This window comes from Cylas formicarius, unplaced genomic scaffold (assembly GCF_029955315.1).
Source record: "Cylas formicarius isolate icCylForm1 unplaced genomic scaffold, icCylForm1.1 PGA_scaffold_2__14_contigs__length_35257938, whole genome shotgun sequence".
NCBI classification, from domain to species: domain Eukaryota; kingdom Metazoa; phylum Arthropoda; class Insecta; order Coleoptera; family Brentidae; genus Cylas; species Cylas formicarius.
Window position 1 is genome coordinate 30,800,917 of NW_026844319.1, and position 27,718 is coordinate 30,828,634.

General features: G+C 34.8%; 2 protein-coding genes across 9 annotated transcripts in view; one reads left to right on the forward strand and one right to left on the reverse strand.

Moving 5' to 3' along the window:
• LOC132697860 (FK506-binding protein 2) overlaps positions 1–9,980 on the forward strand; it is a 38,196-nt gene extending 28,216 nt beyond the window's left edge. Inside the window, exons 2-4 of one of the 2 annotated variants that reach the window (XM_060663570.1) lie at positions 9,022–9,205; positions 9,364–9,468; positions 9,543–9,980. In XM_060663570.1, coding sequence (XP_060519553.1) covers positions 9,022–9,205; positions 9,364–9,468; positions 9,543–9,725 — 472 coding nt within the window. In that variant the 3' untranslated portion in view covers positions 9,726–9,980. The remainder of the gene's footprint in view (positions 1–9,021; positions 9,206–9,363; positions 9,469–9,542) is intronic. The other variant, XM_060663572.1, reaches the window with a different exon arrangement.
• A 1,757-nt stretch (positions 9,981–11,737) lies between these two features.
• LOC132697904 (FH1/FH2 domain-containing protein 3) overlaps positions 11,738–27,718 on the reverse strand; it is a 120,950-nt gene continuing 104,969 nt past the window's right edge. For 6 of the 7 annotated variants that reach the window (XM_060663651.1, XM_060663650.1, XM_060663653.1 and 3 more), the window contains 5 exons: positions 23,850–24,446; positions 23,002–23,219; positions 22,755–22,947; positions 21,401–21,695; positions 11,739–13,610 (listed from right to left, as the gene is read on the reverse strand). In XM_060663651.1, coding sequence (XP_060519634.1) covers positions 13,537–13,610; positions 21,401–21,695; positions 22,755–22,947; positions 23,002–23,219; positions 23,850–24,446 — 1,377 coding nt within the window. In that variant the 3' untranslated portion in view covers positions 11,739–13,536. Of the gene's footprint in view, positions 13,611–16,044; positions 16,111–21,400; positions 21,696–22,754; positions 22,948–23,001; positions 23,220–23,849; positions 24,447–27,718 lie in introns of all 7 variants that reach the window. The other variant, XM_060663656.1, reaches the window with a different exon arrangement.

The window sequence follows — 27,718 nt, forward strand, 5'->3', positions numbered from 1 at the left end:
TCCCGAAATTACTTAAAACTTCACAATTTTTTAAAACGTTAAGGTAATAAATAAAAATGCTATAAGAAGTATATGGGAAAATCGAAAAAATTCCATGTAATAATTTAATTTTGGCAGCTGCAAGTAATTTTTTATTTAAATAAACAACGTCTGCCACAATATCTGCATTTTTGTATCCCACTAGAAGCCAAGATGCACACCGTGTGCCAATTAAAACGACCCACTATACGATCTACAAACTCATAGGAGATATGAAGAGAAGTTTCGTTTGTTATTTTAAATGGAACGCCCTATATATTTCGTTATTTTTGGAGTCCTTTCTTAAAAGTAAAGGTCACTTTTCTAAGAAATTCCTATTCGAATTTTGCATAGGTAGAAATTGAGGTTTTTTTTTTTTTCATATTTCGATAGCTCCATATAAAATGGTGTAGTGATGGTACTGATCCAGGTATTGCAACGAAAATTTAACCACAGACTAAGGAGATGATGCACTACTCAACCAGTTTGACAGATGCGCCTCAGCTTATACAGGGTGGTCTAAATGATTTTTGGCGAATTCAATTAACAAAATCTCAAGATTTTCAAAAGGAACACCCTATATTTTTATTCAGATATCGTTTTTAGGACAAAAAACAAGGTCAGTTTGTATTTCGTCTTATATTTAAATTATTCTTATTTTTTGAGATTAGGTCTGCATTTCACTCTTTTATACACCGCACACTCCATTATCCATTATCGATAAAATTATAAATAAAAAAACAAATCCAGACAACTTTGTTTATCCGAAACCTAACACAGAACACGAACAATTTAAAACGATTACATACATAAGTGAACTCAGTGAAAAAGTTTCAAAACATTTGTCATTATGTGGTTTAAAATAGCTTTCAGAACTAACAACACAATAGGAAAATTAAAAAAAAAAAAAAAACACGAAATGTCCAAAATCTCAAAAATCAGGTGTCTCCAAGTTGAAATGCGGATTTTGTCTTAAAATTTATATTGGACAAACAGGTAGATCCTTTAAGAAACGCATTAACGAACAGAAAAGAGCGTTTAAAAACAATAGTCCAGATTCTAATTATGCTACACAGTTAAATACGGAAAACACATTTTTGACGACAATTTTGATATTTTACATGCAGCCACAAAAAGTATAAAATTAAATTTATTGGAACCCATGGAGATTAACAACGTAATTGTAACTGACGCAGAAGGAATCCAGAAGTTTTGTAAAAAGCATTAAACTTAAATTCTCACAACAAAGTTAGTTAAGGTTTTATTGACATATTTTGGTATATATAGTAGCAGGTTATTTGTAAATATTACTTTTGATAAAGACACGTTGTTGTCTGAACTTTTAGTTCTTATTTATTTTGGTAACCACCAAATGTTTAAAACTCTCGATATTGGAGCCAAGATAGTGCATATCGTTTTGTTCACACTCGAAGCCAATATTCTCAGAATGTAAATGGTGGAAATTGGGATTTCCTATGTTTTGTTCTTGGTCGAGAGAAAAAACCTTCTTCTCCGGTAGCACAATATGTATACCGGAGATTGCCATTAAATTCTCATAGCCAACAACAGCAACATCAGAACCTTTCCGCACGTCACCAGTCTCCTCACGAATCCCATTTTCAACGTTACTATCACTCACCTCAGCCACCTAATTACTTCTGTAATTCACCTAATGAATCTCCATATTACCCAACAACTCAAAGAAAAAATTCATCTACTAGCACACTGACGCGACCTGCACTTCCTTGACCAAACTCTGAAACCACTTTGGTTTCGTCTCCCAACCCCCCTTCCATACACTTCAACCATTGTCCTGAATTCTGACGACTTCTAATTCGGAACCATTCGTTTGGTAATTTTAAAAAGCAAACTGCTATATGAATCGCAAATTGCCAAAAATCGTAATATCACTGCCAATCTATCTTGTACTGAAATATTTTTATTTCATTATTATGAAATTGATAAAAAATACATGTTGGAGACATCCTTGTGAAATTCTACTTCTGTAATTCACCTAATGAATCTCCATTTTACCCAACAACTCAAAGAAAAAAATTACTTCTACTAGCACACCGACTCGACCTCCACTTTCTTCACCAGACTATGAAACCAATTTAGTTTCGTCTCCCCTTCCCCCTTCCATACACTCCAACCATAGTCGTGAATTTTCTGGCCACTCTTGACTTAAATGCAAGCATTGATGACGGCATGGCCGAACGGCCTCGGTGACCGTGGCCGATAAAAACAAAGACGATACGATCGAATCCTCGAAAAATACAAACCAGCCCGTGAGAACGATGCATCGGCTCGCGATAAATTATTTATAACATTTATAATAGAATTAGGGGGTGTCTATGCGCTTATCCGACGGACTTAGCGGGGATCCGGGGGAAAGAAAAATGGACGCGTAAATCCCCGCACGGAAAGAAACGTCCGCGGGCTTGAAAAAAAAACAGTTGGCCCCGTTTACTTCATTAATCACGGATTAATGTACTATTATTTATCGCTCGTACAGTGCGGCTCGGTTCATTCGGGAAATGGTGCGAAGTACGCCGTCGTTTTATCGAAAAATTACAGGTCGGGAACGATAAGGTGCTAATCCAACTTTCGTATGCAAATAACTTGATATTTTATTTATTTTTATTTTTATTTTATTTTTTGAGAGAATATAAATATAATTCATTATTTTCGTAAAACTCAAAAATTAAGTGCAGAACAATGTCGGAGGAGGAACAATATATAGAAGATTTGCCCCTCCTCCCAATGTTGTGCAAGTTAAAAAATTTCTTAAAATGGAATATCCCAGGGGTTAAACAGGGAACGGCGGAACTATGGATTGCCCAGCCAACAGCTCCGATTTAATTTAATGGATTTTTTCTTTTTGGGGCACGTAACAAATCACGTGCACAGAAGTCCTTGTAATAATGTCGCGGAACTTCTTCAAATGACTTCAGAGGTAATCAATCAGTTAAGAGACAATCCGGAAACGCTACTAAATGCAAGACATCATACAATTAGAGTGTATGAGAAATGTGTTCAGGAAAATGGTTGTTGAATTTTTTACTTTAGTGTCATTTTAGTGTTTTTGTTCTACTTTAATTTGTAAATGGTCATTGTTGTCGCAGTCAGTGACGCCACTCTTTGAAATTATATAAAGTTTTCCCGTTCCGATTTGTCACCAACGAGTGGACTAAAATAAGTGTTTGACAGTTTTTTGTTTTGCTCCAAAATTACATAAAATTGAAATATTGAAGAAACAGTAATAGCAATAAAAAGCTAAAAACAACAATGTTGCTAGCAGCGACAATATACCTGCCGAGTGTATAAAACATGATAGAGAAACACTACAAAGGTCTATCGATAGACTCATCCAAAGTATTTGGAAAATTTCAGCGGTACCATGTGTATGGAAGAAAAGTGTAATAGCCCCCATCTCTAAAAAAGGACAAATGTTCATACTACCGCGAAAAATTTGTGCTAAATAAATGCTATACACTATACTATTCTGGTGCCATACACTGAAGAGATAGCGAGGTCAGACCGAAAAAAGTTCCCCACAAACCACATTTTTACAATCACACAAATTATGAAAAAATGATGGGATTTCATCACTTTATCATCATTAAGCATTCATGTGACAGAGTAGGTAGAGAAGTAGTGGCAAGCAATACAAGAGCTACGCTTTCGGAAAAAACATATCTCCGTGCACGGAGGATATAATATATAATGTGAGGATGGGAAAGAATGTATGTGATCCCTACGACATTGATAATGGTCCTAAACATAACATTAGAATATACAAAATTGACACATAGAGACATTTTCCTAAGGTTCGAAATAGAAATAAAAAAACAGGCTTAAAAATTAATTTATGAAGACAAAACCAAAAATATATATCTCAATAGCCTGCACTAGGTTGGTTGAGCATGTCATCGGCAGGAGTGTTAGGGAAGACAATGACATCACAGAAGAGTAAATAACTGGATCCAAGCTCGAAATAGGTGCCTTCAATGATCTTCAATGTTTAATGTTATCAAAAGACCTTACCAGGAATACTAAACTAAACCTACAATAAAAATGAAATGGAATGAAATCATGTTTTTAAATAATGCTAGACACGCTAACTAACTAACCAAAACTATCTTTTGACCACACAATGAGTCCAACTTAGGTAGTTTGATTACATTGATGGAGGTTGGTGGAAAACAAATTACCTAATCAAGAATATAGGCTAATAGGAGACTGACCATTTCAGATATAATAATATGTAATTGTGGCTTCTTAGCTCCCATATTTGTTATCGAATTACTATAGTTTGCTTCTCGATTGAACCAGTCTTATTAAATGAATCATATTGTAGCATCTGCAGTTCTGAGTACATTTTTCCTTTGGAATAGTTTTACCTGCGTCAATTCTTTGTCACGATTAAGGCGAGAACACGACTACACTACTAACGCCCATCATAATCGTCCCTTTACGACTCTGCGAACCGTTGAGAATGCCATTTTCCCATTAGGCATTAAGGTTAGCAGTACGGAAATCCCTGCATTTGTCGTGAACATGGCTGCAACATTGCAAGTATTTTCCTCAACTGTTACTCCAGCGTGGGGCGAGGAAATCAGTTAAATTAATTATATTCAACATATCGCTGATACTTATGTTTGCTATTTCAAAAATTCCAATTGAATCGCAAACATTGCACAAACTTTTTGTGACATTACAAATGCTGTTGTACATTTTTTTTGTTATACTTCATTTTAACACGTAACGCTTATTTTTTTGCCATTACATTATTTCTATTCCTGGCGTTTCCTAAACACTACAGAAGCTATCAGCACACTACAGAAATTTCCCGTCTGTGAAAAACCTTTTTCAGATGCTGCTATATCGCGAAAAATGTAGTTAACTTGTAGATTTCTATGATATGGAAACCTCTCTAGACCCGTAGCCATTAGAAAACTGATTCACAGATTTATGTGGTATGTATTTAAAAAAAAAATTGATAGCTTAGGCATCGGTCTATATTTCCCAAACTTGAGGCACTTTTTTTAGCCTTGCATTTTTTATATCATTTCATTATTTAATGCTGCAAAGATCGAAACATTGTAAATATTTTTTGCAATGCATAAATATGGAAACTTTATATAGACTCGTTACCAATACAGAAATTCATAAATTGTGTCACAGATTTAAGTTGTATGTATTTAAAAAAAAAAAAATTAAATCGTTCGACATTTTTGTACATTCCGCAAACTTTAGGCACATTTTCTAGCCTCACATTTACTTCTCTATGACTTAGAAACTATTTTGTATCATATTATTATTTCTCAGTGACGTTGCATAGGCCGAAACATTGTAAATATTACTAACATTGTAAATATAACTAACCAAAACCTCATATAGACTCGTTACCAATACAAAAATTTATAACCTGTTTCACACATTTATGAGATATTTATTTTTAAAAAAGTGAATCGTAGTCCTAGGCATATTTCTTGCAATGCCATGAATTTTCTATTTTATGAAAACCTTCTATAGACTCATAGTCATTACAAAAATTCTTAACTTATAAACCATTTAGTTGGAAGTATTTTAAAAACTGTTTTTAAAATTATAGTAGACATTCTTTGCACATTAGACACATTTATCTAGTATTGCATTTACTTCTCTGTTTGTCTCTTTTTTATATTATTTCATTGTTTCCCACTAATGTTGCAAAGCTCGATACATTGTAAATATTTTTTGCACTGACATAAATTACAAAAACTTTTCATCTATTTCTCGTATTTTCTGGCATTAATAAAGAACGTTTTCTAAATCACATTCCTGACGTGATGCATAAACTTTAAGAACCTTTTTGTTATATTCACTGTACTATAGAGTATAGACATTGCACAAACGTTGTTGGCATTACAAATATTTTTTTACATGGCTCACATTTTCCCCCGGTGCAATCCTCTCGGATTAGAAGTTGTACGACGATGCAGTTTTAAGATGGTTGCGCAAAAGAACGCGAACCTTGCCAGTGACGTTCGCTGAGGGGTTTTCCGTGTTGCCGTCGCGCCATTCAAATATTTATGAAACTGCGAACGCTAGGGCAAATTTTTTATTCAAATAGCTTCTCGCCCGATGAATTATGGAGTGCAGCTGAGTTTCTCATTGGAAAAAATTGGACTTATCGCGTCTCGCGATTTCTTTCGATTTTTGTCAACGTGACAAAGCTGCGAAAGGTTTAGATGGATACAGGGTGGTTTTGGATAATTTCTTTAGTCTTGAAGACATCGTTTGTAGTTCGAGTATGCTTAAATTATGGAAAATGTGGAAACTGGCTTGGCCAAGTTTTTTTTACATACGTTCCAGTGGCGTAACTAGTTTTCTTGTGAAAAAAATTGTGTCTCTTTTTTTTAAAAATTATATACGTCTTGTAATAATTTTTTGGGTATTTCAGGTACAGAGTAAAAGTTTGCAGAGGGTATTAGTATGCATAATTCAAAATTATAAGGATACAGGGTGGCTCGATTTTTGAATGGAATAATTTTTTTCTTAATTCGTTTTGCAATTATTTAACTTTTTTATTAATAGCAATACATACCCTCCATTAATATTAAAGGTTAAAAAGATATTGGCCACGGAATTTGAATGAGATGTACATCATTTCAAAAAGTATAGAATAATATTTTTTCTGAAAGATCTTTATAATACTTTGCCATTTATTTTAAATTTTTCAATATTTATCCTCCTTTCTGTTCGTCAATTTTTAAATTATCATTACCCACAGAAATAGGTTGGTAGAGGAGGATTCATTGGATGGTCCCCTAGATCATGTCATTTCACACAACTAGATTTCTTTTTATGGGGATATGTTAAAGATAGTGTTTATCGTGTATATATGGTAATTGTTTAGAAAACAAAATAAGATATTTTATTTCAGTATACTATTTCCACTGAATAGTAACATTTTAGCTAAAGCTTTTTAAAGTGAATCATTTTTAAGTTATTCTTTGCACCATACAGTGAATTTTTATGAATGTAATCAATTACTTTATCTGGAATCAAATACTTAACATATTCAGACCTTCTAAATGCTTTTCTTCAGTAACTACAATAGCAGAAGAGGACAATAACCCGAAAACTTTAAATAAATCCTTCTTTTACTGTGGTGAAAGTTAACCTAAAATATGACAACTATGAGAAAATGGATTAAGTGGATATGTTTGTTATAATAAATTTTGTAACTCATCTTTTTGTCTTTATGTTCTTGGAAACTTAACAAACAGCTTAATAAAAGCGTAGTTGATATTCAACATTTTTATTTGTAGCACCTTTTATTTAATGAAAAAGTAGCGTGGGGAAATACGCTTTAAAATTATCAAAACTTTCTTCAATATTTTGAATTTTATTGTAAATTAATCTGATTTTAATTATTCAAGAGAGCCTTTCTTTAATTGTTTTTTTAAAGTTTAAATGCGTGTACTTACATGCCGGGTTCGTATAGTAAGGCTGAAATATCTCGAAAACTGCCAAAGTTGGAACGTTAACATTCAATACCCATGTGTTTTTGAACGTGCAGGATTCAAAAATGCCCACAGCAATGTTGCCAGACTTACAGCTTTTACGTTAGACATCATAACTTTATTGTAACTGTGCCGTAAAGTCAACAACTATTTTTTTTTACCTTCACGCAACAAAACTTATAGAGGATGAAAACGAATGGTTTTAGACCGAAACGTATACTCCAATTTTTACTGAATAATCATTTCGCATCAGTTATTCTATCTCACCGCATTTTCTTTCTCGTGTTCCTACAATTATACATATTTAATGTTAATATTCCGACAGAAGTAAATGTCCCCACCACTTTGGCGTGGCGAGAAGTGGGGAGGAAATATTAAATTTGGCAGCGGAAGGAAGAAGACAACCGTCGGAGGGAAACGCTTTACAAATTACACAGCTACATAAATAAGAAATATAAATAAATATATAAATAAGAAATAGAAATAAAATTTGTGATAGTCCATTTTAAATTTTAGTATAAAATTTGATTTTACAAAATAATGCAATTTAAGGATATAAAAATTGTTTAAAACGCTTGTTAAGAATACATCGTAAAATTAATACGCATATACAGTGTGTCCGCGAATGGAGCGCACAAGAGGAAGAAATACTATAGGGCAACATGTCCTTTAATAAAGGTTAAAGGTACTTCTTCCTTGAAGTATTTTCTATTTTTCCTGCACATCTGCACAGTACGCTGGACTTTTCATAAACAATGTCGTATAATGAAAAATAAACGTCTATTTGTCCCTTTTGTGCACGTTGAAATATCTCACAGTAGAATAAATTTTTTTATGATAAGTTGCTTATTTTGTACAATTTTCGAAACCGAAAGAAAAGTCGAATTTTTACCAGACAGAGTCAGGCACAATTCACAATTTATTTGACTTTTGATCTATCGGAATATGTTTGTAATATAATTTCATTAATTTAACAAAGAATCTATTTCTTTTACCGGGAATAGCCTATAGTATAGGTCTATGCTGTGTAAATCTATGAACCTAATCATGTATAAGTGAGTTATTACTCACCTAAAATGATAATAAGAAACACGTAAAAACAAGGTGTAAGAATCTATCCAAAATATTGTAAACCATAAATACTTAATTAAAATTAATAAATCCGATTAAATCCCAAATAATTCCCTATAAATCCTAATAAAACCCCATAAATCTCGGTAAATCCGGCCAAATCCCAAATAATTCACTATAAATCCTAATAAATCTCCATAAATCTCAGTAAATACTATATAGTTTTATGTAACTTCTATATAAAGCTTGGAAAATGCAATAAAATGCAATACATTTTCTATTATTGGAAAAAAATGCTTATTTTGAGCAAAGCAGACACAAAAAGCGAAAAATGCATTTTTAACTTTTTCCGCTTCTTATTTATAAGTTTAATGTACTTAGTAGTGTAGTAAAATGGCACTTGCACTTGTAATTGCAGTCTGGATCGCGATCAGCCGTTCACGTTCCAGCTGGGTGTGGGACAGGTGATCAAAGGATGGGACCAGGGTCTGACCGACATGTGCGTCGGTGAGAAACGGAAGCTTATCATCCCTGCGTCGCTGGGGTACGGCGAGAAGGGCGCGGGGAACGTGATTCCGGGTGGTGCGACCCTGACGTTCGAGGTAAGTCAATAAATACATTTATTATTGTAACAAATGTAGAAATTTCGTGTTACATTCCTTAGATGGTACATTTCTCGCAACCTTTCCTGCTTCTACTCTTCAATTGTAAGGCATTAAGTGTTATTGCGGAGTCACTAATTTTTACCATCTCAACGCAGGTGGAGCTGATCAACATCGGCGACTCCGCCCCCACGACCAACGTGTTCAAAGAGATCGACGCCGACAAGGATAATCAGCTGAGCCGTGAAGAAGTAAGGGGTTATGTAACTGTCATCCCAAGTTTTCCGGTCACGGAACCGGGTTCTCGGTCTCTTTTCCTTTAACGTTCGCGTTCCAGGTGAGCGACTATTTGAAGAAGCAAATGGTGGCGGCGGAAGGCGATACTCCTAGCGAAGAAATGAAAAATATGCTCGCGGATCACGACAAACTGGTGGAGGAGATTTTCCAGCACGAAGACAAGGACAAGAATGGGTACATTTCGCACGCGGAGTTTTCCGGGCCCAAACACGACGAGCTCTAATACTAGCCGGGTGATATTCTTTAGTCCGCGGAACAAACAAAAAAAAAAGACGTACGTTAGGGCGGAATTGGGGGGGGGGGATATTTTTTTTTATTTTGAAGGTCAGTTTTGTTAATTTTCTACTCTTTTTGGCATTCCATCGGGTATACGTGAACGAGTACTTATTTATTTTGTTTTATAGAGATTTTATATCGTTTATATATTTTTAATGTTGTATAAGAGGACTTCGTTGCATGAAATAAATACGTTGTAATAGGTCGTGGTTTTAGTTGGCCTATTTCGAGTACCGGTGTTGGGGCCTTAAATATGGGCTCCACAAGCCCGATAGCCCCCCCTATATATATATATATATATATATATATATATATATATATATATATATATATATATATATATATATATATATATATATATATATATATATAATTAATTGAAAAAAAAAACTTCACTGTATTACTATTTACAAATATTCTGCGACTGAAACAGCAAGTTTCATTTCAGTTATAGCTCCGAAGAAACGAACGGAACGATTGGTGAAACGTCAGCAAGTTCTATTTATATATTTACATTTTTCTTTTCTTTTAATATTTTCAAATTAGCAGATAAAAAATAAAATTAATTTAGTCAATTTAATGATTACCTTGTTTTAAAATTTGGAAAATTTGTCATTCATTGATTAATATTTTTCTTTGCAGTTTTGCAATTGTTACCTTTTTAAGGGTATATAGTTAACGGGATATTTTGCTTTTTCTAAATATTAGTCCACAAAAAAATAACATCGTTATTTCTCCAGATGATTTAAAAAATAAGCGGCGCACGACCACGGTTTAATAACAATATTGGTATGACGTCATACTTTGTGGTTAGGTTGTGATTTTATATCTAAGCATTTTAGAAGTGCATTTACATGTATGTTTTGGTTAATGGTTGTGGTAATTCAAAGCCGCTCTTCAATTTCCATTTTGGATTTTACAATGTATTCCGAGGGCTGCATTGTAGTTATTTATTATGTGTAATAGGGTAAAAGATATAAACATTAATTTTCAATAAACGATAGTCCCTTTCGGAACGGCTAAAGGCTTGTGGCTCAATGTCCGTCCTACAATTATGTCTTCGATAGCTAAAAACCTCAACACTATGCGTTTTGTTTTTCTCCTTGAAAATTTAGAAAATATATATTTCTATATTGCCGTGATAAATAATTGTGATTAGAAACGGGGTCGCTTGATGTGTTACCAGTCCCGGAGTTTTTGCCATTCACGCCGGTTGCAGGCTAGATGGAAGCTGCAGGTTCAAAGTATATTGTTATAAAAAAAAAATGCCAATCTTATTAATTTAAACGTGGTTGTAAGCTGCTCAAATTGTCAAAGAAACCTAGAATTTTGTAGGTGCGGCTTAAACAATTGCTAGCACAAATTTCAGCAATCTGTTAAGTGGAACCAACTCATTCATTATTTTAATAATATTAATACACTTATTTGTAATTTAAACACTTTCCCATTTAAATATGGAGGGAACTATCAATAAAACAGAAGAACAATAGTTCTTATCTGAAAAAAATGGTTGAGTAGGAAACAGAACTTTCCTAATGTTTAAGCCTTTGCGTTGTCAAAGGATTTGAAGAAATGATTGAACATAAAATTGACAATTTCTAAATGATTGCGAATCCACCACAATCAAGAAACTCGATGATACAAATTAATAGGAAGTTACGTCTGCGTGCAATATTTTGTTCAGTGGGTGCGATCACCAAAATTGCTCGTAAATTTTCTCTGGAAGCGATGGAACCAAACCTTGCGCATCCGCCAAATTGCTTAAATGTTAAAAAAATAAGTTTTCACAGTTGCAAAAAAATATGATTGTGTTTTAAAAGGTCATGAACATGCTTAACAAAAGCTGTAGGCTTTTGCAAGATCCTTCGGAAAAAATAATAATATGCATAGTGTATCATTTAAATAAATCGAGATTGTATAATTTAATATTTGTTTATTTTGAACATTTAAATTGGGAATGCCAACAATTACCCCATAAATTTAATTAAATTAAATTTCCGCCAAACGCCAAATTTAAAACTTTTGCAAATTTGCAAATTGATAGTAAATAATTGTATTAACAAAAAGCAATAAAAATGCATTTAAATGCCGGAAATAAATGTAGCTATCGGAGTAGTTATTTGGTGTGCTAATTTCTAAATTTATTGACAAAAGTAAGATATAAATAAATAGTTATTTGAATTATTTAAGTCCTACAGCCGGCACTGACTCTCAACGCAATCGGAAAATAAAACCGCACGCTTTTATAACAAATTCAATTTATTCATACGGTTTAGTTAATAATAACGTAAACGTAAAAAGTAATCGGGAAAACTCCAAAAGAAAAAATTAACTAGAGTCCGCGACACGCGTAAAAGTTAGATCCAGGACTAGGGGACTCGACGGGGGAAAAAGGAAATAAAAATTACAGAGAGAGAGAGAGCCGTCCTCATCCCTTAAACGGTAGAAAATAAATAAAACGAATCGAGACAAACTTAAAGCTAACTTCATATAAATAAAACTTCGATGAGTGAGCGGCCATCGTTTTATCACATAACGACGTCGAGGATCACGGGGAAAGTTATAAAAGGAGAGTGTGCGAATCGGAAATTGCCGTTTCGCTTCTAGTTTCAGTTCCTACGCGAATGGGGGAGCTACAATCGCACAACAAATGTTAAACTTACCAATGAATATCTCTGGTATATGCATATGGAATATTCCTTACGTTTTCTCTGTAATGGTGCTAAATATAATGAGAGAATTTGTGTTTTCTTTTTTAGGAACTCGTATATGTACGTTACAAAACATTCTTATATTTGTGACATCACCATTTTATTCAGGTTCCAGATTAATATTGGAGAGTATAAACTGTGGCATAGTTCTGACATAACCAATGTGAGAAAGTTTTTATCCGTGGACAATGTCTGTGTAATGGTTTCGTGTACAATTTCAAACTTCACTTTTGATATTTTCTTAACTGTAATAGTTTGCAACATTTTTTTCCATAATGCACTTAAGGTAAGTAACTTTTTTTTGCTTTTATAACCCAATATGTTTAGTTTTGAAATAAAGCCTCTTAAGATAAACCCTCTTAAATATCGTCGATTCTTTCTCCTTTTTATTGTTATTACTAAGTATTAATTATTTTTTAACCGTTTAGAAGCCGACAGAAAAAAAATGAAGATGGCATTAAGCTTAGTTGACTCAGTTTTTAAGTTTTTTTAATAAATAAACAATGCCATCTTAGTTTTTAAAAAAAAAAACAATAAATGGAAATTTTCAGCAATGGAAACTTTACCTATAGATTAGGCGCTGCTATAACATTGGAAAATATTAAAAGTGTGATTTTGGTTAAACCAAGGATTTGGTTGGTATTTACTAACGCCTAGAAGGCTATGTCCAAAGTTTTTTTATTTAAAATGTTTTCTAATAGAAATATTTTAATTTGTCTATCGTTACATTTATTATAAAACGAGATGTGTTTTTCGTTTAATTTGGAAAGGTTATGTATTATTTTACTTCAAATTTAAGAATTTTATTATTATTATATTATAATTAATATTATTTTATATGAATCGTTAGAATGGAAAATTATCTTATTTGTACTATAGAGTCGCACACTCTCCTTTATTACTTTATCTATGTCGTGGGCGAACCCTCATCACTAATCACAGTCTCACGCGGGGCGCGGTGAGTGCGAGTGGGGGGAACTGGGCGACGATGATGACGATAATGTAATTTTTTATACATCGCGCGTATCATCTCCTAGTCGCTGACGATCAGTAACCCTTGATGTACGCCGACAGGTGTTTCTTTTCCTCTTCCGACAGTCCATTTTTTAAGGTCCTCCTCACTGCAAACGAAAGGCGTTTTAAAACGAACCGGACTCATTATAACGACGACATTTTCACACTCAAAAGTCGTAGTTTCTTTTGAACGAACAAATGTGCCAGTTTTAATTTTTTTACCGTTGCTGGATGACGTCATAGCACAGTAAACGACGCCCAAAGGAGGAACAAGTTGGGTCATAGGATACAACGCGATATAAATCATCTGCAGTGATAATAGGTCTACATCTACCAGATAATAAATGACGTCATCTCAGACATTTTGCGTTACGACTCTAGAGGCATTTATAGGCAAGTCGTCCAAAGGTCCAGCTTTCAAACCACGACCCCTAAGGTGAAAACGACAACGTCATTACCCACATAACATCGCAAATTTTAATACAGCTAGAATACTTTTCAGTATACACGCTTTAGAATGTGCGAAATATAGTGCAATAAACAAGAAAAGATCATTATTTAAAGTAATTTTGATAATATTCAAACTTATTAAAATTTTGTATTTTTTTTATGAATCGAGCAACAATCAGCTGGGTTAGGTAAATATCATCGCTTCTAGTTCATGGCAACTAACCGATCTCCTTGATCTATGGCATAAGGTCTAACCAAAAACCAATGTAGTGATATTAGTTTGTCTATGGTCCTAACCTCTTGTCGTTCTCGTTTCCAACTGTTTTCCGGAATGTTTCAGTTTTTGTGCATACTACAAACTGGTGATTTTTCAAGTAAGTAGATTAGAACTACTCCAAACACGACGTGAAAGTCTAAAACGCTTTGCATGTGTTCTCAGGATTCTATTGTTTCCTAACCTATAACGCACAGTCTAAGTACATTCTTTTTCTAACGCTGAACTGTTGTTGCAATTGTTATGTGGGTATGTGATATTATTACACTCAAGCCAAAATGCCGGGCGTTTCTCACCTTCAGAAACATCCCGCACATTTGGTAGATTGCGTTAGACGTTAATTCTTCTTAAGTCGTGTGTATTTGCGCTTAACGTAAGTTAAATTAAAATATTATTTGTACGCGAGGTTAAACAACCAATATTACCACTAAGTTAACTGTTATGTTTATAGCAAATTGTAATTAAAAGGATTGGCTTTATCGTTTACAGGAGAATGTCGCCATGAAATTACACATGTTACTTTTGGTTTCTGATAACCTTAGGCAAACGACAATGGGGGTCTTTTGTACCACGATTTAAATGTTATACCATAAAGTGCGACATCTTGAGAAACCATGATTTTTCTTTTATTTTAAGCTGCCGATTTAATTCAATGTCGAGATATTGTTATCAGCGTACAGACAGTAACGTTTATTCGGCTGGTTTCATATAAAAAACTGATACGACTCTTAAACCACTTTTTTTCAAAGCTTTGAGCAGTTTTCATACTGTCACTGTGAAAATAAAAAAAAACTAACCAACTAACCATTAATGCTAATAGAATTGCTATGGGCAAAATATAAAAAAATATGTGAGGCAAGGCACGATGACACTGGCAGCAGTATCTGTTTGGAAAGCAGCTCTCCAAAGTTACCAAAGAAAATTAAAAAAAAAAACTAAATATGGTTTACTATGGGCAAATTATACGGTATGATGTGTAATTTTTTCATATGTACCTACCTACTTAAACATTCGCATATCATTAAGGAACACCCCCATCTATCTAGTATGATGTGAGTATGGGCGTACTAGTTAAATTAATAAATGCGAAGTACAACTGATTCTGTCTCCCTTACTCCCAAGTACAGTGTGTCTCAATCTTGGTAATAATTTGTTTTTTATTTATTTAGGTATAATCTTATTGAATTGCACTAAGAAAAAACAACAAATTCATAACTAGGAATATCTATAGCTAATTAATTTTTTACTCTAAATAATTAAATTTAGTTCTGTTTCATTATCAAGAGTCGTCATTTAGATTAATTGTAATAGGATTTATGTTGTTTTGTGTAGAAATGTCCTTAATTTTTATATTGAAGCCCTTTGTTAAAAAAAAGTTAAATAAACTTTTTTCACATATATATTTTTTGCAAGATATCTTCACAAATTTACCATAGAGGATATCCTCTTATTGCCCATTCATATTGGACGTCAAACAAACTTTGCTTGGTCAAAATGCGACAGCCGGTACCAGTTTTTTTATGAAACTCGATTTTTTGGCATATTTTTTGTAAAAAGTTCGATTATCTAGTAGTGAAGAAAGTTGAAATCACGCCCCTAAAATATAATCATAGGCGTGCCTAATTTTTTTTGCATTAATTGGTAATATTTGTGAACAAATATATCCAAGTTAGTCTTTTATCTAACCCCGAATAAATGGTGTATCAAATCAATATTAGAGGACCGGGTTAGTCGACAACGTTGCAAACGTGCGGGTTAGTTAAAACCACGCGGTTACGGTGGCGGGAAACGGACAACGGGGGTGTGTTGGGACGTACCGTATACAGTTTAAGGCGAATCTCGACTGCCGTAGGGGTTGTTTTCGCGTGTTCTCGATCGTTTTACTAACAAACACATTGCCGTATCAATACACACAACGTTTCGAACGCGAAGGCAGTGCCGGGGGTTCGGGAGGCCCATTCCAACGTCCGGGACAAAGAGGATAAGATATAGGAGAAGCATTGTTAAAAAGAGTACACGAGTTTCAACGCCCTCTAGTGATTGTGTCCAGTCATGAAAACGGAAAACGCGCGGGACGTACGGTTCAATTCAATTTAAATTTTGAACGGTAAAATGTGAAAAAAAAATATTTATGTCTAAATAGTTGAAAATTATTGAAATTTATTAGAATAAGAAACATCTGACAATACATAGTAATAAAAAAATGATTTTTTTTATCATAACAATAATTATTGTAAAAATCAGCTATACGATAAAATTTATTCTATTTAAAAAAATAATATAAAACTTGGTGTAAATAAAGTTCTCTCATAATATTAAAAGTTTTCTTAAAAGACACCTATTAGCTAAAATAATAATTTTTTTCAAAAAACATATTCCTTGACTAATCACTGCTGGAACAGCTAAAAATCTATCATTGCACTTAGTAATATGAAAAAATATATTTTAATAAAAGAGATAGTAGATACGAAAATATGCTTTAACGTATATAATGAGTTTAACCATTAAATAATACATATAAAAATATGTTTGCTTACATAATTACAACAGTTCACTAAAATATATATATTTTACTCAATTTTTTCCTTAATTTCTTTTTTATTGGTCCTTACTTTGGTTTGATTTTTTTAATCCTCTATATAGTACAGTCTAGTTTAATCCTGGAGTGGTAGGAAAATCTTTCTGGTGTTCATTCAAAGTCCTTATAGTTGGTATATGTAGAAATTGATATTTTATTGACAATGCAATATCTTTTTACTGTAGCATTTAGCATATTTGTTCTTCACAGTTAAGCGTAATTGGGTTGCAAATAATATTAAAGCTTTTTTACCCAAATAGTTTGACGATGCACGTCTAGCTTCATTTTTTGTTTTACACCAAATTTCTTCTCCATCCTGTTAATTCGGCTTCGCAATCGACATATAGTTTTAGCCCCCTTGTATAGCCTTAAAGATTTAGGCGTTAACATTAGAATTTTTCTTACTTTAGAAGGTACTCAACAAATAAAGTGCTGTTGTCCGTTACAAGCTACTGTAGCATTTTCAGTGTGACACATTACTTTAAACCGCCATGGAATTCGTTCACGACCTTCCCCTCTATCTTATGCTCTTTGGTCCGGGAGTAATGTTAGCCAAATACCACCACCCGAGGGTTAATTATGAAATAAAAAGCCTTAAAATGAAAATACCTTTTGGTCTATTCATCCGCGGTCCTTGAAAAGGTCGAAAACTAGAAAAACAATTGTACGGCGTTAATTTTACCTTTTTTGTAGTCATTCGCGTCGATATAATGTTAATTTTGCGCTGTGAACAGTTCGTAAATGGAGGAGGACAATTAAATTTATCTCTTTAATGTCGCCACTTTTCCTTCGCCGCGGCACTGCCAAAATCATCGAAAAATATGTCGAGAGAGGTCGCTGCGGTCGTCGGAACGGAAGAAAATTTTGAAAGACAGATGTCGCCACGACGCTTCTGGACGCGCAGTGGTTTCTAGGCGGCAAAGAATGAAATTTAAAACGTTTTTAAAAAAAAATCGCAGAAAGAAAAAAAGAAAGTTTTTTGGTTTTGGTTAGTTACAGTTTTTTTTGCAACGAATAGGTCCGTTATTTTTCAACGTTTTCGTTAAATAAATATATATTTTTCAATTTTTGAAATAATAAATCATGAGAGTGTGGAAGTAATTTTTCGAAAAGTTTAGTTTTTATAAATCTGCACTTCAGATAAATGGTTTCGTCATGTTTGAGTTAATTTAAAATCGTGTATTATATAAATCATTCTAACCACTTACAAGTCGAGAATATCAAACTTTTTTTTGCGATGTTTTCAAATTTCAATTTCAATTTCTACCTTAATCCATGATTGGGGCAAATTTTAATGATGATTGCCTATTTATTCTATTTGTATTTATTTGTTCTATGTACTAAGGAGAACAATAATACAGTGAAAACTTCCTATAGCGAAACTCTGTATTACGAACAAAATTTGTTGTATTTGTATTTAAAAGAAAAAAAATTATTCAGCCTGAAGCGGCAGGCAGTTCAAACAGAGACATGGATTATGGAGTGGCGAAGCCCGTGATGTCGACAAAAAACTTCACTAACCATTGGCTGGAGAAGAAGAACCCAAAACTAGCAGAAAAGTACCCTCTTGACGACATTTTTAATACTGACGAAACTGGTATTTTATACAGATAAAAACAACTCTTAAATTTCGAAGCGAAAAGTGTGTGGGTGGAAAACTTTCTAAAAAACGTATAACAGCATTTGTAGCTGCCAATATGAGTGGGAGAGAAAAAAGAAAGCTAGTCGTGATTGGACAATCAACTAACCCACGATGTTTTAAGAACATCAAACAATTCTGCATGGGGGACATCGCAAATTTTTGAAGAGGAGATACGGAAATGGGATGCAGAATTAAAGGGGAGGAAAATATTACTTCTCTCAGATAACTGCCCTGCACATCCAATCCAAAACAGCAAGTGTATTACAGCCGATGGACCAGAGCGCAATAAAAAGTCTCAAGAGTCGATACAGGAAAAACATTTTGATGGAAATGATCGAGTGTGGAGACAAATTTTCCATTAATATATCAGATGCAGGCAACTTTGTAAAGCTTGGAAAGAGATGAGAGTAGAAACAATTTAACACTGCTATCGTCATGCAGGGCTTATTAACGAGACAGAATGCGAACAGGACTTGAAAGATGATCAGCGAGTGGATAAAACAGTTTCAAACAACAATTACGTTTACAAGTGAGGAGTTGCAAGATTTTAAGATGATAGATCAGGATTTACCTACAACAGCAGACTTGACAGAGGAAGACACATCACAACAAGCAAGAAAGGGTGAGCAAGAGCACCAAAAGGAAGAAGGAGATGATGAAGTTGATCTGGGACCACCTCCGACCATTCAACAAGCCCTATATTTAGTGAAGCTGCTAGAGAAATTTTTTATGTATCATGGTTAAGATGCCCCACTCGAAGAAATGGTGAAAATACAACCGAAAGTACGAGATGCGTATTGGCATACTAAAAAAATTCAAAAGAAAATGACCGATTATTTGAAACATTAAATGTAGTTCTTAAATATTTATATAAAAAAAAACAATTTCGCTATACAGAATTTCGACTGTATTTACAAAGAAATTTCTAATATTCCGATCCCTTCCATATGATATGTGTTGGGTTGATTTCTGACTCGTTGTCTTTGAGAGTTGTGATGGAACGCTTAATATCTCTAATGTCTAAATTAGAGAGTTGTTAACCCGATGATTTTGACAATGCATTGTCACCAGTTATCCGAGACGATGTTCATGCCCCTCCTTTAGCTCCGCCCCCATCAAACAATATATAAGCAGGCACAGTTTCAGCTAAGCTCAATCGCATAGGATGAATCCAGAAAGTTGGTAAATTATAACAATACTACTTTCAAGAATTTTAATAATAAACAAATGAAGAAATTCTTTGTAATTTGTAACCTATAAATTAGCTTTTGTATGTGCTCGGAACACAAATGAAGACGGTGTAGTTTGGCTGAAAATGTTGGTCAATTCGTCCAGATTTCGTGGGGTCCAATTGTTACTGTTATGTTATGTATTATTATACAAAAGCATCTCAGAAAGGGAAGAGTTTGCAGGCTTTTATGTAAAAGTGCCTTTGCCAAATCGTGAATAACGTGATTTTTTTTTTTTGCTATTTCAAGCATATTTTAAAACTTGGCAGCGTTGTCAACAAAAAAAGATAAAATTCTGTGAAAACCGCACATTTTTCGTTCTCGAGTCGTAAGCAGTTAAAATGTGTCAGTTTATACACGGGCACCCTGCATTACAAACGACAATTGAAATAAAGATTCATAAATTAAATTCATATTCAATCGTCTTCGGCATATAAAACTTAAATATGGTTGTTCTCAAATATTTATTGGTTTGAATGCAGTAATTTAAAGATTGACAAATTACGAGAGTAATGAACCAGAACCATGTAATATAACGTGCATATATATTCAAAGGTGTATTGTCTCCTAGGTGCCCGGTAATTTTAAATAGACTTACAAGGATTTTACCTTTCATAATTCGGTCAACCAAATGGTTTTTAAGATTATTAAGATAGATGTTGTAATCATTAATTCATGACTCGTTTTCGGATTCTGGGAATATTAAAAATTAATACCATGAAGCTTATTTCGTCATTTGAAGAGTGAATTACACAAAAGGACCTAGGTGCCAATCAATTCGAAGTGCCACAATATTCCACATGACGATCACACATGTTACTTTGTATTCTACACTAATGTAAACAAATGATTTTTGGTCGGTGCTGCTTTTTTTGCATTTTAAACCACAACAATTTACAAAAGCAGTTCTATATACCTTCATTGACACGCATGAGATGTCACTTGTCAGTCACCGGTTAGCCTGCGTAAACGTGGGAATAGAAATGCTGTCTGACATTACTTTACATAAATTTCAAAATGCAGGCAAAATAAGCCCTTTACAGTCAGAGGTAGTCTAAAAACTGATCATCTAGGAATATCTCAAGTTCTGATGGTTGGATTAGATGGCAATTCCTCTCAAGTAGCTTCTTTTGTGCAGAGTAAGGATTTCTAAACAAGATACGAGTATTGACTACTTAAAAACTTAAATGCAAAATTGTCCGAGTCAAATTTCGGATATGCTACCATACCTAATGCCAAATAAAAATCAAAATTGCAATTACCAGCTTATCCAGAAGATAATGCTGACGCGACACTGATTCTATTATTATTTTGCCTCATATCGTAAACTGGAAAGTGTTTTTAAAGTTCTTAAATTCATTTTAAGAGTGCAATAATGTCTAAGCCGTTTCGTCCTCAAGTTCTGAAAATAATAAAGTATTCCCAAACGTTTTAATTTTTATCATTATACCTTACAAATTATGTCGTAAGTATAGTAAACACGTTTTTGCCGAAACAAATTTGTTTTAATTTATATCGTGCAAGACATTGTTCCTACCTAACTCACTTTTACACGTTTCTCAGTCTGCATTTGTAAGTTTCCTTTCCGACTGACGCCTATTTGTATCCACTGCGCGATTTTGCAACAAAAATATTTTATTCACACCAACATTTATGGTCATATCAAATTCTTCCGTAAGCGACATTGACGATATTAAAAAAAAAAACCTCTATTGGACACTTACGCGACTTCCTGTCGGCATGTCGAGTCCTCTTGCGCTCCCGAGGGGCGGTCCTCGGCCCTTTGGTGGCGGTTTTCACCAAACTCTCGAGGATTTCGTCGTCGCCGTCGGTCAGGTTGCCGTTGGCGGTGATTGCGGGGCTGGCGGCGCCGAACGATCGGCCGCTGCCGAGGCCGTCGCGACGCCGGTGGCGCCACGGTAGCGTCCCCTGCAAGCTTTCCACGTCGGAAATATCGCTGCCGAGAAGCTGGCGCAGCTCCGCGTCCGCCCTGTCCTCTTTCGATCGGAATTTGCCCACCTGATGATTTTTTTATTTCAAAATTAATTGATAATATTAATAGTTAATAATTTATTTATTTATGAACGGGCGAACCGCCCAATATAAAATAAGATTCACATAAAGAAAATAGTAAACAACAAAATGAAATAAAATAAAATAAAACAAAAAGAAATCGGAATGAAATCGATAGATGAAGACCTTATCCCAATTTAGCAAACAAACGATAAAAGTAATCAATTGATGTAATTAATGATTATTATGAAAAATTATATTAATATTAATCTGTTATTTAACATTAAATGCTTTTAAAAATTGTAGTTCCCCTAGGACAATAGCAATTTAATTGATTTATTAATTTAATTTTATAAATAATAACGAATCACTTAGTATTAATTGGTTTACAAACATAACATACATTTGAATAAAACCAATTGATTGATGAAATGAGGCAAGATGAAAAATAAATTGATAATAAATTTAATTAAATTGATTATAAATATTGGTTTACAAATAAAAATTAATATTAATATTAACCTGTTGATTTGTTATTTACCGTTAATTGATTTAGTAAGACTAGTTCCGATAGAACGATAGCAATTGATTGACAAATTTAAATTTATAAATATTGTTCATTTATTATTCGAACGGTTAATTAATTAATGTTAATTGGTTGTACAACATCAGATGCAATCGAATACAACCAATAGATCGATGAAATATTAAATTAAATTTAATTAATTTGTTAATCTGTTTAATAATTTCCAATAAATATTAATTATAGCAATTAATTAATAAATAAAATAGATGCTTTACCATAATTATTTTAATAAGTATTATTGATTCATGGCTTGACTGATTGCAGTATGAATATGAAATATGTCATTAAATATTTAATTTTAATATAATGGGCTTAATGGGTTAATGGGTTAGTTTATTTAGTTATTGATTGAAGAAGTGAAACATTTAATTAGATGTATTAATCTGAAATTATTGATTATTTCATTTAAATCTCATGGTAATTGGAAATTGATTAATTGTTATAGTGTAGAATTGGTAAAACTTAACGGCCTCACTCACGTCCGTGATCATTTTGCCCCGCGTTTTGTTTCTCTCCCGATGATTCGCTTTCTTCTCGAGCTGCTGCAACACCCTCTCCCTGGTGGTTCGATATTCGAGGGCAAACTCCGATACCACCCTGCAAAATTCGTTGGGCTTCGTGTCGCTTACTTGGTGGAAGGGCACGCCCAGCCACAGCAGGAACTTGTGAAACCTGAAACGTTCCCTTCAATCGACGAGACACGGTCACCCCCCGTCTGCGACGTACCTGTTGGTGATGCGCCGATGCACGATGCCGAGCAAGATGATCCTCTCCGCGCAGTCGGCCAGGAAGTCGGACATCTTGACCTTCATCATCGTCGAGCCGTCGTGTTTCGCGATGAGCTTCAGATGGTCCCACGAGGCTTTGCAATCCGCCTCCAGTCTTTGCACGTTCAACGCGAGTTCGTCGAAGTCGACCTTGGAGGCGCGCGTCACCGGCCCGATCTGCGGGAATTGGAAACTTTGAATGGGATTCAACTCTTGAAGCAAAAATCATTTCGCCTTCAACCACCATAAAAACTTGATAGAAAGAAGTATATCGAGGGACGACACCTCATATTAATGCATTTATTTCGGATTTTTTTTTAATCGGACCAGTCGTTTCGGAATACAAAAATTTGAAGAAAAAAAATATATCGAGTGACACCTCATTTGAAAGGTTTCTTTTGATGGCTTTATTTTGCGGTTTGATTTTTTCAAGCAGTTCACTCGTTTTCTAGGAAAATAGAAAAAAGTGTATACAAAACCTTAAAGGTAAGTTTTAACGGCCTTATTTCGGCGTTTGTTTTTTTTTTTAAATAGGCCCATTTGTTTTCGAGGAAAATGGAAAAATCATTCTTATTTCGATATACAAAAACTTGAAGGAACGAGGTATGTATAGCTAATGACACCTCATTCATTTTGGAGAAAAATGGAAAAATTTTTACTTCGACATACAAAAAATTGAAGGAAATAGGTATATCGAGTAACACCTCAGCTTTATTTCAGCTTTTGATTTTTTTAAATAGGCCCATTTGTTTTTGAGAAAAATGGAAAAACCTTATATCGACATTTTTTTCCGGTTTTTCAACAAACCTCGGAATAAAGGTCGGTAGCGTCCGGAAACTTCTCCATCACTATATGGCAGAGGTGGTGCAGAAGCGAGTGCTTGTGAACGGTGTCTTTGACTTCCGGCACCTTCGCCAGATACTCGATCTGGAACCCCTTGACCTCGTTGCCGTTTAGGAAGTTGCCGATAGAGAGCAACGTGCTGAGTATTGCCCGAAACGTTTTGTTTACTTTCAACACCTCGAAACCCTGCTTCAGGTCCATCAGCGGTTCGGCGATCTCCCGTTCCGAGTTCTCGAAGTCTAGCTTGAACGCCCACAGCTTCAGGCGAGCAGGCAGCTCCGAAATCGACGCCAACGTCAATAAGAACTGCTCGGCGCTACCCAACGGCAAATCTGGATTGCCGGCTTGTGCCTCTTGTATTTTGGTTCGCTCCTCCTCTGTCGGTAACATCGTCAGCAATTTCTCGATTCCCTCTCGGTTCATTATGGTCGAGTCCATCTTCAAGATGGCGGTTTTGATGGACCGCGGCGGCGGCAACTTTGTCATGCCGATGTTGATCGCGTTGGAGCGTTTCGGGTCCAGGACGATGATCTCCTTGTTTTTGTTCAGCTCCTGCTGTTTCTGCGAGGGAAAATTGGGTTATTACGCGATAGATGATTGTTGGAATGGTTACGGTTGGAAGAGGCGGTCATGCTCTGTAACATGCTGGACGATGGCCTCGACGAGAACGTTTTAGTAGTACCAGGTGGTCACTTAGCAAGTATTAAGATGGAATTTTTGTAAAGATGGTGAAAAAACCTACAACTACTTTGGGCCAAGAGAAAATGCTGAAAGTTTCTAGAATGGCAGCCAGGGGGCGCAATGGCATTCTTGAATTTTACATCTAGATAGTTGAAATGGATACTGTTGCAATGGAATTTTAATGGCGCTCTTCTAGTATGAATTACGTTAAAATTGAACTACAGTAAGACGCACGCACAATACATTTGACATTTATGTTTTTTTATCTTCTTCTTCTTATCTGTTTTGTAGGTTCCTCTGTATCAGTTCCTGGGAAGTGCACTGCCATCTCTTGGTGGTCTTCCGGCTGCTCTTTTCCCTATTCTCTTCCATTCTTTTCACGCGAGCGTACCAATATCTTTTTCTTTGTCTCCTCCATCTTATGATGTCTTGTTCCCTAATGTCAGTGTTCCTAATTCGGTCTCCTTGTTTTCCCATAGTTGTCGTTTTGTTGGGTTCTTCTCTCTTTTCTATTCCGTATGTCATGATTGACCTGATGTAGGTCTTATAGATCCTAACTTTGGTATCCTTTCGCATGTATTCGTTCGACCATATAATTTGCTTTAAGCAGTCCAACATGGAAGTCGTTTTGTTGATCTGGCTTCTCAGGTTCTTCACAGACCCAGATATTTAAATGTTGAGACTTGCAGGTTAGGGGAAAGTTCCATAATTTGGACCGGCAACTTATCATTAGTGCTGCAGATTTTAAGGTAAGGATTCATTAAGATTTTATATAGTACTTTAGTAGGTGACTTATTTCTCAACATTTTCCTATCCTAATCCCAAACAATCATGCTTTCCTTCCGATGCGAATGCCATTGTATTTTCAGCTGGTTAGCCTAAATTGGACCGTATCGGGCGGTTCAATTTAGGAAACCTTTTTAATTGGATACTTCCAATTTAGGATTCATTTTTAAAAGTTTACAACCTCGTCGCGAGCATCCAGTTTTATTGATGGACACAGCACCCACAGCAAAAACCTCGAGGTACTAGAAATTGCACGTGCCAATGGAATAAAGCTATCCAACTACCTAGCCATACAACTCGTTTAACCTCTCGATGTGGAATTTGTCAGATCTTTTCAAAACAACTAACAACTACAGTCAGTGTATCAAAAAGTGGCTTACAAGTAACGTGGGTAGCACTGTAAGCATGTTTCAGGTGAGCGCCTTGATAGGAGAAGCCTATTAATTAACAGCAACTGTAACAAACGCTTTTCGTTTAACGAAAACGATTTTATATCTTCAACTATTCTCAACTCATCGGTTGAAGCTGAAGGGAGGAATATGGATTCATCTAATGGAGACGATATTCCCAAATTAGGCTCCTTTACCCTACATCTTACGGGCTCTTTGGCAAAGGACATGCTCTTCGTTTTTGCTATAGACATGACCATGTTCATCGCTTGGCAGACCTGGCAGAATGTGTGTGAAGAATTTTCTTTTAGTTGTTCGATAATGAATATGGCGTAGATGTGTTTCGTCGGAAGCCTTGTTGTTCTTCCCTGTTTGTCATTTGTTTTTCAAGTCTTTTATTCAAAACTCCAGTAAAGAGTTTCATGCTGGTGTTCAACAGCGTTATGCCCCTGTAGTTGTCTGGTAGTGCGTCCCCTGTCCTTGAACATTTTTAAATGTTTTCTGTTCCGGGAATTTTTCTGTTTTTCAATTTTTTTCCCATTACCTCTTGTTCATTCGGTGATTATTTGTCTCGTAGTTTTCGATGCTTTGATTCTGCGGTTGATTCTGTTTCTGTTTTTACCAATAGGTTCTTCTTCGGCTGCTTCTATGATACATGATTTGATTCTGTTCCAACACCTGTCCACATCACACCCCAGCGTATTAAGTTCTTTCAGGCTTCTCGGAGGTTTTTTGACGCTGTGGGGTTTTTCCACGGACATTTTACACAGTAGTAGGTTGTGATCTGTGCCTATGTTAACTGAAGTGAGTGCTTTTACATCTATTACTTGTGATGGTGCGATTGTTCTGTTACTTATTACTTAATCAATCATCTGGTATTACTAAATGTATATTTATGTTGCTCTTTATGAGGGAAATGCGTGTTGTTGATTCGTAACTCGTTTCTCGATCAGGAGTCTATCGGGAGTTCTCCATTTTTTATTTTAAAACAAATAATAAATTTTCTGGGTTTTGCATCTAATGTAGTTTATGTTCTGTTAGCAGTTGTTGAAACACCTCGCTTTGCATTTGAACTCCTGCCAATATTTCGATCATTTTCAACAAATTGGTCTATAATTTCGGTTGTACTGGTCAAATTCCATTTTAGAAATACCATCGAAAGTACTTTTTGCGCTACTATCAATATTTTTGTTTTTTTCTTCATTAGAAAGATTGGCTGCCGTTTCTTGAACCTTATCTTCGACATCTTCCACATTTATCTCGTCTCATCTGTTTTATCAAATATCTGTTTTGTGGATTGCAACATTATCACCTAGGGCATAAATATTGAAGTTGAAGAGTTTTTTTCAACGAATTCAAGTTTGACAAAGTGCAACTCTGAAGTTATTGACACATATTTTCGCAAAAAAAAAAACGCAATTGCGACCCCCGGTGGCCGTTGTAGATACCCAAAAACAATTCTAGCACATTCCCGTGATGAGTAGGAGTAAAGATCGATCGGCTAGCAAGCTCCCCACTTAATAAACTAAAACGCCTGGTGAGGTGGCACGTGGTTATACGTAAAATACATTCTGTCTGGTACTAGCTAACTACTTGCTAGCTACGTGTGCGACGAGGAGACGCGGCATTAGATTTTGACATAGAAGAATAGCATGCAAACGCGTGTCGATCCGACAACTAATACATATTGGACAGTGTGGTACTTAGGGACGTGGTTATGTACCGTGCGTTCAATATATCTTGATAACATTATAATTGGCTGTAACTTTTTTGTTTTTAGAGATATCGAGGCAAACAAAAAATAAAAATGTTGGGTTAGTGGCTAAGTTTTTTTCCAAGTGACGTATAAAATAAAACGCTATCAAATTTCTGCCATATAAACCTACATAATAGAATATATACAGAATATCTTATTCCGATTACAATGATGTAACACACTTTATATTTTAGTCCACTTGTTTTTGACAAATCGGCAAT